Source organism: Fringilla coelebs (assembly GCF_963513975.1).
Source record: "Fringilla coelebs genome assembly, chromosome: 1".
Lineage (NCBI taxonomy): Eukaryota > Metazoa > Chordata > Aves > Passeriformes > Fringillidae > Fringilla > Fringilla coelebs.
Genome location: NC_140028.1, coordinates 102420543 through 102432489, shown reverse-complemented (window position 1 = coordinate 102432489; position 11947 = coordinate 102420543). Strand labels below are relative to the sequence as shown.

At 39.4% G+C, this 11947-nt stretch overlaps 1 protein-coding gene across 2 annotated transcripts in view; it reads right to left on the bottom strand.

Moving 5' to 3' along the window:
• Window positions 1-603: 603 nt before the first annotated feature.
• The window catches only part of AMPH (amphiphysin), a gene marked incomplete at both ends in the record, with an annotated part of 127023 nt that continues 115679 nt past the window's right edge, over window positions 604-11947 (bottom strand). For both annotated transcript variants that reach the window (XM_084209945.1, XM_084209946.1), the window contains 4 exons: window positions 604-711; window positions 3189-3290; window positions 5585-5848; window positions 7122-7259. In XM_084209945.1, coding sequence (XP_084066071.1) covers window positions 604-711; window positions 3189-3290; window positions 5585-5848; window positions 7122-7259 — 612 coding nt within the window. The remainder of the gene's footprint in view (window positions 712-3188; window positions 3291-5584; window positions 5849-7121; window positions 7260-11947) is intronic.

The window sequence follows — 11947 nt, the reverse complement described above, 5'->3', positions numbered from 1 at the left end:
GTACTGGATGATACTACACAGCCAAAGAGCTACAATGAAGTTGTGAAAATGCATATAGCCATATGCACTTATATATACACATATAAGCTCTTGTGTATATATATTATGCATGTCCAAAAATAACACTGAAAAACGTTGCAGTAGTTAACTATCTTTTTAACACATGGAACTTGTAATAGTTTGACCTTATAACTACAGGATAATTAATTAAATCTTCTGCAGTGCAACGGAATACAATACACTTAGTGCAGAGAAGTTAAGGTTTTGGTATTGAGGAAGCTAATTTCAGATTTCTTGGGAAAGGATCAAATACAGGATCACCATAGCTCTGACAAAGCACAAACAAACCTGTCGCCACATACTCGTGAACAAATAAGGACATTTCATTTTTATCTGGTTTTTTTTTTTTTCCCATGTACTGTTTCAGAAATTACAGCTTAACTGTTTCCATTCATGCTCATTTGATATGTTTCAAGTAGCTTTGTCTGGCACCAGTCTGTAAACCATTAACAGCTTAAACAACAAAAAGGTGGGCTCCTGTGTTTCAAAGAGGTTAAAAACCTACTGACTGAGCTTCATACTACATTTGTCTGCCTGGGAGAACTACTCCAGATGGCGTGTGAAGTTCTCTGGGAAAAGTCCTTTATAACTATTTGCATCTCTGTACTGAAGCCACTCGGATTCCTTAATGCCAGTCAACCAGCCAGCCTCCTGCAAAGAAAAAGACAGAGTCTCTTAAATTTTAGGTCTCCCATTCCTCACTATGATCTTCAGATCTGAAGATAAGTCAGGTCTGAAGATTCAGAATAATTCAGAATAACATAGCTAAAGGATTTGGTGTTTTGGTTAAAAAGCTGCCTCTAATTTTGCACAGACCATTTTCTCTGTTCTACCAGACTACAATTTTGTGAGACCAAGTGACTGCAAGTGCATGATACAGCCTTTAGCCCATCTAGGTGAGGGAAGAATAGTCCTGAATCCTAATTTTTTTCCTCTGTGATATTTTTTCTCTCATTCATGTATCAACAGTCAGAAGAAAACACAGTTCTTCCAGTCTCAGGAGTTACTATCTCTAGAAAATATGTAATTCTTTTTCAAAAAACTCCTGGAAACCTAAACCAGGACTTGATAAGCAAAATATCAACAAATCACCAGCTGTCCAAGCAAACAAAAAAGAGATTTCTTATTGGAAAGTACTGGATTCTCTCAAGTGTGATAAATTCTACCTAGAATAAAATAATTTGATATTTTAAAAAATGACCAATCTACTCTCATCTCACTAAGAAACTCTGTATCTTTTTCCTTTAAAGAAAAGGAACTGAAGCAAAGCCATGGCAAACAGAACTTCTAATGTTGTCATATTATTATTGAACAGATCATCACATACACCATCAAATTATGATTGTGGAGTGGCTGTGTGTGCTGGTGGGGGCTCTCTGCCCCAAATAAGCATCATTAAAGTAGATTCAGCTTATCTGTGACATTGACTGTGTACATTTTAGTGAGGCATGTGGAATACCTAAGAGATAGAGGAACAGCAGCTCTTTAGCATAGGCAGTATAGACTGTAGAAAGGAATACACAGTTTTACTGGATAATAACTTCAACACAAGTCTAATGGAAAAAGCCACTGGGTAGGACTGCTTTGCTTCAAATGGAGGTTGATGTTACCAGGTGTATTGGAATTAGGGCTTTAGAGAGGTCATTTTTGAAGGAGAATAAAAAATAACAAAGATAAACCTTTATAAAAATCAACAAAGTACCTGGCAAAAGACAAAAGTATTGAGCTTTATGGTGATGTTAAACATGAAGGGGAAATATGTAATGTGCAATAAATATATGAGAAGAATGGCTTCAGAAACACGAATACATAAAGGTTTACTTTCTCCATCACTGCACACAATTTACTTCAATTAGTGCTAATGGGAATTTCAGTGCACACCAGAAGAATTACATTTCATGGACTCACCAAGCATTATCGTGTATTTAACACCTAATATCCTAGCAAAAGACAGACTAAAGTTAGAGACCATATTTTGCTATCCTTAGAGTAGTGTCCTATTCTGCAAACACTGACAGTGAAATCAATTGAACTTCCCATGAGGTAAGACAGCAAAATTTAAGTAGGATAATAGATTTCATTCCAATAAAAAGAGTTCCATATCTGCTGTAGTGTAAATATTTTGTTCTGAAATAAGTAAAAAAAATCCACTTACAAAAGCCAAGAATTCATACCTTGAATTAAAGAAAGCACAGCTGAGAGGACTGATAATTACCTAACTTTGAACAGAATCAACCAGCAAAACAATTTCAAACACAGTTCTCAGGGCTCATATATGCTTAGGGCATAGTATTGAGGCCTATTTTAAGATATATTCTTCTTTCAGAGCAGTAGTCTTGGCTACCTGATCAGGCAGGATCCAGTCCCCCACTTCTCAACCCCCAAATCAACTGGGAGACTTCTTACCAACACAACAGGCACTAACAGATGCCCATGGAATGGCTGGTGCTAATAATGTACAGTACAGTCTTCTCTTTTAAAGCAGCAGCCAAAATCAACATACTTCACTGCAATTCAATTTAACATATGGAATAGAATTGTTTAAAAATTCACCTGAAATGCAATGTTAAAACAAAATTAGATACCCTAAATTAAAGTATTGTTTAATTCAGATTCAGGCTTCTGAGGGGCAAAGTTATCTTTAACAGAGGCATCTAAAACAGAGCACCATCTCTATACCTTTAGGCTATAGAACACCCCAATTTGTGTGCATTCTCTGTGGGTGAATTAGCATTATTTCTACAAATCACACATAAAAACTGAACATTTAGGAAGCATGTAATCAATTCTACTGGAATGCTGACAAGACAATGTTACAGAGTTTGTAGGTCATCCTCTGCATGAAATCTTTGTGTACCTGTGTGTCAGTATAAAATACAATGTAGCACAAAAAAGCCCTAAAAAATAGGCAGAGGTCAGATTCTGCTAATAACATGTATCTGTGACTTCAGGAATAGTCAACTGTGCCATTTAGTCTCAAATGAAACTACATACAGAGGCATAAGTAAAATCTTAGTGGTTTCTTACAGTAACATAATTTTGAATACACATTTCCATTAACTATAACCTGAAAGAAAAAAAGTTGAGGCAAAGAAAAATGTCAACAAAAGCAAGAACCATGTTTTTACCTGATCAGCTGTGGTCTCAGAAGGAATCACTAGCACAACATCTCCTCGTTTTAAATTAAGCTCATCACTGTTAGCTGCCTCAAAATCATGTAGAACTTCAACCTAAAGAAAAAAACACCACTCATATAGATGTGATCTAAATGAAGACATTTTCTCAACAAAATCACCTGTTAAATCTGGACTGAAAAAAAATTTCATCTTTATGTAAATATATGACTATAGATAAGTACATTCAAATTGTCATAGAATCATGGAATGCTAACAGGTTGTAATGGACCTTAAAGGTCATCGAGTCCCAACCTCCCCTGCCATGGGCAGGGACACTTTCCTCTACACCAGGTTGTTCAAGGCCTTATCTAACTTGGCTTTGAAGGCTGCCAGGGCTGGGGCATCCACAACCAACTCCCTGGGCAACCCGTTCCACTGTCTCAACACTCTCCCAGTAAAAATTTCTTCCTAATATCTAATCCAAATTTTCCCTCTTTCAATTTGTACCCATTACTCCTTGTCCTACAAGGAAATACAGTTCCTGATGAAGAGTCCCTGTAGCTTCCCTGTAGGTCCCCTTCAGATCCTGGAAGGTTGCCATGAGTTCTGCATGGAGCCTTCCCTTCTCCAGGCTGAACAGACCCAGTTTCCTCAGCCTGTGTTCGAGGTGGCACTGTTTCAGTCCTCTTATCAACCTTGGCCCTCCTCTGGATTTCTTCCAACAATTCCATATCCTTCTTATGCTGAGGACATCAGAACTGTATGCAGCACTCCAGGTGGAATCTCACAATAACAGAACCACCTCCTTTGATCTGGCATAAATTGGTAAGAAAGGCACTGATTCATGTCAGTTTTTTATGCATTTCCTTAGAAACAGGGACAACTTAAGGATAGTTTCCTTTCCTGAGACTATCAGAAGAAATTGAGATCCTTCCCCAAGATTACAAGATCTCAAGGACAGATGATAATGCAACATTCCACAAGTCCTGCCTCTTGGACAAGGTCTGACACTGATTTTTCCCATGTAAGGAACTTCCTTCCATTCTCCATTATCATTACAAGATCTGTGAGAGGGGTGGCAGGATTTTACAAATGAAATTGAGAAATATTCTTAGGAACTTTATATTCTCTCATTCTCTTGTTGTGGCCATTGCTGTATTACCCTTCTTGTGAACATCTATAAACAATTGAGTCAGATTTGTAGTACCTGTTGCAATAGATGATCAAAGAGGTGAGTAATGGGAATTCTGCTTAATGATTGCCTTGGAACTCCCACTTACCAACAGATGGGTATGCCCATAATATGCCCAAAATTATCTGCCTTTCAAAGGGGTGAGCATTCAAACATTGGCAAGATCAGCATGTCATTGTAAACAGACCATTTTAAGAAAATGGTTTTATCTCCTTAAAAGACAGCTAGTCTAATTTTCTCAACACACAGACAGCTCCATGATAACTCTGCAATTATGAAAGAAAGTGGCATTGGGAACCAGATTGAAAGCATATATTCTGCTTCTCCTTCTCTATGTCTGACCCTAGAGAGTGGGATGAAAAAGTTTACCTTTACCCTAGTGTTATCCACAAAGTTTGCAGAAAATATTGAGCAATGAGAATAGACCAAAAAGGAACAGCATACTTAGAGAGTGCTATGGGACTAATTAGTCTGAACTATGCAAATTATAGTAGGAAGCATGTAAAGTTCATCCATCCTCAAGGAGCTTTTCTGCTGCTCAGTGATTCTCAATGAAAAGTATTTTCAAAGAACCTTGTGAACCAGGAAACCCCGGGGGCTTTGCCAGCCAAGGAAAGAACTTTCTTATGCCTCATTACATTTTTCTGTTTGATTACCCTAATAGTTTATATTATTACTAAAGTTACTGAATGACATTTTGGCTTCATTACCATTAATTGTAGCCACGGGTTTCAATAGAATCAGTACTTCCACTAAACAGATTTTCAGGCCAGAAAAAAGGCCATTTTTAAAATGATCATAGAATCATAGAATGCTTTGGGTTTGCAAGAGACCTTAGAGATCAAATATATTGTTAGCATATCAGATATATAATTAGCATATATCAACAATATTCTGATTAACTATGTAGCAGTGAAGTTTTAATCCATATATTAATTTTCAGCAGTCGTTTGGTGAGATTCAAGTGTTTTTGTACCTCAGTGAATCTTACAGCTACATAAGGATATGCACAGCAACAAGCATGCAGAAAATGTCTTCTGAGACTTTACTTATGAAGCAACAACACAATATTACACTTGTAGTTGCATGTATTTGTGTGTGCATGTGGCTGATAAACTAAGAATCCTTTGGCCCCAAGAAATCGTGACACTACCTGTGCAGACAGGACACATCCACAGAAGCTAGGGATATCTAAAAGAAGAATGGAGAAGCAGACCTTATAGAGAAAACCAGGTGGCATTGCTGAAGCTGCATCTTCTGCTGGAACAGACTGATCCTGAGAAAGTACAGGCTGGATTTCTTCAGCAGGTTTCTGATCATTTCCAGATTGGGAAGTTTCACTGAGAGAAGCATCAGTGACCTGAGCGCCCATCTCTGTTGTGCCATCTTTGGACTCATTCATGATGACTTCGTGTTCTCCCTCCCCCTCGTTGTTTGATGCTGGATCTATTACTACTTCAGGGATGCTGCTGACCTTTTCCTGGGGAAAAAAACCCAAAAAACAACCCACCCAAAGAAAAGGAATACAAAACTATTTAGTACTTTATTTCAAGCAGGAAAACACTATTGATTGTTTATTGCACAGGGCATATATGGGGATGAGAATTTCTTTTTTTTTTCTCTGCTATGAATTCTTAAGCCAGAAAACACTATTTGTGCAAGAATGTCAAGGAATAATCCCCTCCCTTTTATCACTGCTTCCCTTAGTCCTCCTAAACCTACTTTACACATTATTGCACTAAAAAATAAAAATTCTCTGTAGGTAGCTTGGGCTTCATTTTCAGCCTTCCTGGAAATTACTAGACCTTTTTCCTTCACTCTGCTCTTTAGTTTCAGCAGGTTTGAGTGAAGCCAGTAGTTCCAGTAATCACTGTACTGTTTTTTATTTGGAAATTGAAGTCAGCAGGTTAATAGTGATAGAAGGTGATGAAAGAAGGAAATACGACCTATTTATTTGACTGAAGGGATCTCTCCTGATTTACAACAATGTAACAGAGAAAGCAAAAAAGAGCAAAAAAAAAAGCAAAAAAAAAATCAGCATCTGACCAATCATGCATCCCAGTAAAAAGCATTTAACAAAACTTGTTGTAGCACCCAACCTGAAAAAAACATGTTCACAGATCCTCTTCCAAACCATCTTATCCTGGAGCACAGATGAAATAGAATATGCAATGAAATCAGGTGGTAACTGGCTGCCCAGCTATAGGGTCTGCTGTAGCAGGTGCTTGCCAGCTCCTCAGAGGTTGCAGAGGAAAAGGCAGTAGGCCAGATATGGATACATGGCTTGACCACCGTGACTTACAGGAAACAAAGTAATGCTATTGATAGGACATAATGCCAGGATATAAGAAAAATCTAGTTGTTTCTCTCTCTATTTCTCCAGAAAGCCCTGTCATGTTATGTTATCTCCACAGAGGAGCACAGAGAGACAACAGTGGGGGATAGCCCAACAATATGATGTCCATGCTGCTCACAGGGCCATGAGAGGGCCATCAAGTCCCATCTCCACCAGCCTAGGGGAGTACAGAGACACAAAGGCAGGTACAACACAACATAAAGTAGGGACTAAGAAGAAAGGACACCCTGTGTGAGACCTTCCTAGGGCCATCCCAAGAGAACTTCAATCTTGCTACTGGTTGAACCTGTACTGGTTGAACCTGGGGGCATAGAGCTGCAGTAGCCTTGCCTCTCTCGGGCTGTTCAGTCTGTCCTCATTCCCCTAACACACTCTCCCATGCACTGACAAGAGTTACCTGAGACATATCAGCCTCTTTTTCCTCTCGCGGAGGTTTGTCACCTTCAGCAACATCCTCCTGCTCAGTGGTGGCAGCTCCTGCTGCCACAGCTGCACTGTCTTCTGATGCTGCAGTCCTCTCACCAACAGGTACCACCTAAAAACAACAGAAGGCAGGGACCTTTCAGGATATGAGTTACAGATACTTGCTGGAGAGAACATGGGCCAGCCTCTGCTCTGTGACCCCCCTGTGTGATGCTGACCTATGGTCTTGAGTTCACTGGTGTTCCTCTTGATTTATGGAGAAGAGTAGTGCTGAGGACAAGCTTGTTCAGAAAAAACTGATTAAAAGGTGGGAGAGAGACATTTATGAAACCTCACCAGGCAATATTTAGCAGAGTCCTCAGGTGTTATGAGTGGAGTAACTGTTTGTCAAAGCTATTTTCATTCCTTTGTCTTCCAGCTGTGTTGTGGAAGAAATTTTCCACTGATTTCTGCAGAGGAGGAGGAGCTTGCAAACTGTCTAGGGGTCCACTGTCTAGGACCCTGCTAATGGAGTCTGCTCTTAGGAAGAGCCTTCAAGCCTTCTCTAGCTAGTCACCTACCTCACTACAGACCTTGCCTGGCTTCAAAAAGCTTGTAATCCTAACTTACACATTCCTTTCTAACAGAGAGACTTACAAATCAGTTCATGTCAGGAAAAGTAAATGTATTCTACTTCTAGGTAAGTATCAGAAAAAAATTACCCACAAAGATCTACAGTGATGTCAGCATAAAAAGATGCATAAAAGCCTATTCAGTCTGGCTGTGACTGAATAATTTCTGATCAGTCTGTGTTAAGAAGTTAATGCACGATTTATTCCAACTCATGAAAAGCACATAGAAAAGTACCTGCCTACTACTAGATCAATGTTTCATCCTTCATCCAGCAGGAACCGTTACTTGTTGCTGTGGGTAACTCAAAAGGTTATTGTATTCCCTATCTGCTCCCCAAATTGTTACTGTCTCTTTAAGAGCCTGCAGCTGGAAAAACTAGGGCAGGATGCTGTCGTGGGCATTGTTACAGTCTGCCCTAGCAGGCAGGTTGTCTCCCCCTTGCTGCATGGGTTTTACTTTGCTAGTTTCTTGGTCTTTGCTTAAGCAGAGGCTTTTCCCTTTTTGGGTTCTCTTTTTGTATTTTTGTCTTCTTCCTTGTCTTGGAGAGACTGAAGTTGGAGGCCTTAAGCTGCCTTGGGATGAATTCCACAGGTGCTCACTTGCAGTCAAGGTATTGCGCCGAGAGTAGCGGAGCAGCCCTGGCTCTGGCCCAGGCTGTTGTCAGCCGTGAGCGGCCCTGGCCCGATTGCTTTGCCCGGCCCTGCCTGCCCTGCTGTCTCCTGCTGTCAGAAGGGCACTGACCCCAGAGGGGCTGTCGGGTCTTCATCTACCACTGGAATTGCTCCATGAGCCTTCCTGGGAGGGATCGGATCCCATCTTGTTCCTTTGTCTTCCCTATGCAGTTTTCCCAGTCGGGTGCTATCTCAGGAAAGGGTGTTTCCTGGCGTTTTGGATCTCTCTTTGTTCTCATGGGTTCATAAGATTTAGCTATTTTGTATCTAGCAGTTATTTATTGTTAGCTTTTGCCTATTGCTGTTTCATTTATTAGTAAACTGTTATTTTTCACTTGTATCTACTCATATTTGTTCCTTAGTGATGGAAAGGGATTGGTTGAACCTAAAAAGGGAGGTAACTCATTCCAGAGTTCTCCTTTTAAACTATCTTAAACCAAGACACTTGTAATTCATGCATTCTCCTAACACTTGCTTACAGTAGCATATTAGGTATATACTTAAAATAGATTGATCTTAAGGTTTGGACTGCTGAAGGTAAATGACAAAACTCATTGTTTTAATCTAATTAACTTCAAGACAGAAGTTTTACCTTACAGCAGATGGCTCAAGGATAAAGAAAAAACACTGAAGGAAAACTCTTTTTGAGGTACCAATGTCAATGTTAGCAGTAATTTCTCTGATCTCCAGTGAACAGTCTGATGCTATTTATTTCTTCAGTTTGATCTTTCCCCTGTGGATGAAGCTAACTTCACTACCTGAACTCAGCAACTGTTCAAGGGCACAGTTCAGGCATTATTTAGCAACATTAAATATCCACCACTACTCCTATTTGCTGCTATTAATTGATGTGATAAAGAAATCCTCCTGGAATCCATGAAGACAGAAGATATTGTATGGATTTATAGAAACCACTGGGGAACTTAAATTTTAATTGAAACTGCTGCTCCTGAAACAGGCTCTACTGTAAGAGGAAATAACATCAACAGAGAAGCTCAGATGTTGACATTTTCTCCTATAAGGCATGCAAGTCTGCCACTCATATAGTATTACCAATTTTAGCAGTCTTGGTCCAAGAAGATACACAAATAAATGATGAATGTTAAAGTCCTGGAAGAGGCTAGTAGGAAAGAGTGGGAATAAAGTGCACATCAGATTGATTTGACACCGTGCATTTCTAAGAGCATGCTGCAGAAATTGGTTTTGCTGTCTATTCTGATTAAGATCAACAACTTCTTTTCTGCCTATTGGATTTCTATGGACCATTTTATTTTACTAAGGAGGAGAATACTAATTTACATTAATTGGCTCAAAAATGCCCTGCAGTGAAAGAGTGACACTCTCACAGCATGCAGTCATGAGTCACTAAATGTATACCACAGTTCACAATCACAATCATTTTTCTTGTGTCTTAGAGTACAAAACCATTAAAAGCTAGGTGATTAAAAAAAGCTTTTATAAAAAGGCATGAGGTAGCACAGAATGATCCTCACTATCAGCCTCAAATATCTGATTAGTTCAGGAAAAAAAAAAGAGCAGGAGGTTGAATTCATAACCAGCTGTGCTGAACCACATCCTTGCAGATTCAGCTACTTGTATTACCCTACTTCACACTGAAACCAATCCTACAAATCTCTTTTATATAGGTAATTAATAACAATAGGCAGTCTAATAGTGCTCCAAATTAGCTATCTCTAGCTGTCCAAATTTCAAATTATTGAAATTACACCAAGCACAAAGGGCAAAAGAAAAAGGATCATCCAGTATAAGAGGGGTGCGATAGAACCACTCAACTGTTTTAATCACACAGATGTGAATTTTTCTTTAGCCAGGATGCAGCTTATCCACACAGCTGTACTCTCATAACATTACTGTCAGCTCAACACAATGCCACAGATTCAGCAGTAACAATAATGAGCCCAGGAAGAGAAGGGGTACCAAGCCTGTTGCTGGGGTCTGTCAGAGGGGCTCCCTCAGATACACTCGTCTTCCAGAGGTGAAGTTCTTGCCCCAATGGCTGGATTTAGAACAGGAATGGGTAATTTTTATGACAGCTGGTTATAATCACAGCCAAGCTATCTAATGTCAAGAGAGACCAATCATCAAGCTTTAGGGAATGCATCAGTTGCAAAGTCTTGGAAAATTCTGAAGCAGTACTGAATAATTTGTTATGCAAATTACAGAGTATCAAAGGGACCAGCTCCATTAACAGTCAAATACTGGCTTAGCAAATAACTTAATCTCTCATGGCAGCTCTTCTGCATACAGGAATACTATTTTAAACAGAACACAGGCAAATTCACTCTCAGAGAGTGAACAAGTAGTATTAGAATAAACTATGAGGCATTTCTTGCATATTTCTTCTTGAACCAGACTTGTTGGGAGCGACAAGGCAATGCTCGAGGAACAACACAACACTCTCTTGCACTGAGTCCACACCAAGCTGGGCTTGATCTACCACTCCCAGTCTGCACTTTCTTCCAGTGCAATTCCACTGGCTTCCATGTGGATGTGGCAGTGCTGCTGAGGAATACAGCACCAGTGAATCCCAAATTCACTTCCAAGTGACACTGGTATGCCCTACAGACACAGATAAATCCTTGGCTCTAGCAGACCTAATGCAGTTTTACAGCAGGACAACGAACCTAAGCCTGGACAGCTGAACTTAGCACGTTCTGAAACCAGTTCATTACCTTTTTGTATATATCATGGCACCAAAATGAGTAACAACAAAAAAAGCAGATTGCTAGCATCTTGAGATACAAATCCTAAGTGATTAATAACTAGGAGTTATTTCCCAGTCCCTGTTACTATTCCTGAGTTTAATATGCAGCCAATCCTCTTGTGCTGCCCTCGGTGCACGTTTGAACACATTGTAGTTTCACTTCAGTATACAAGGATTCAGAGTAAGTACTTTTATCACCCCTAAGGAAATATAAGCAATATGCAATCATTCAAGTCCACATATGCACAGCCTAAAGTATGCCACTGAGCTTTTAATTTGCTTTGTAATTTGATTTTAACTGTATCTAATAATGCCAGATTATATTTTAGCAAACTAACTCATAACGTGGTTATTTCCAAGTATCTGTTTTAGCTCAGGGCGTATTGTGCTAGGAGAAATAAATTATTAACCACAGGGTTTTTTTAATAAAGAAATTTACAGAAAGGCTAGATAAACAAATATACAGAAATTTGTAGAAGCTACTGGGAATCTATGCAGCGTATTTCCAAATACCAATAGTAACAGCATTATACCTCCTTTAGCCATGGAGCTGCTTTGTTTGCTGCCTGAAATATTTATCACTCTATACTGCTGCAACAGGCAGCTTCTAAGATAAATCCCACATTGAATGAGAAGTGATATGTTAGAATATATGCCATGGGTGCAGATACATCTGTGCAGTGTTAGACTTAGATACCACAGCTAGGTCGCAGTTGCATGGTATTGGCTGCCTACTGATGACATACAAACGACAAATTTTTTACCATGGTTGAAAATATTAAAGCACAATAA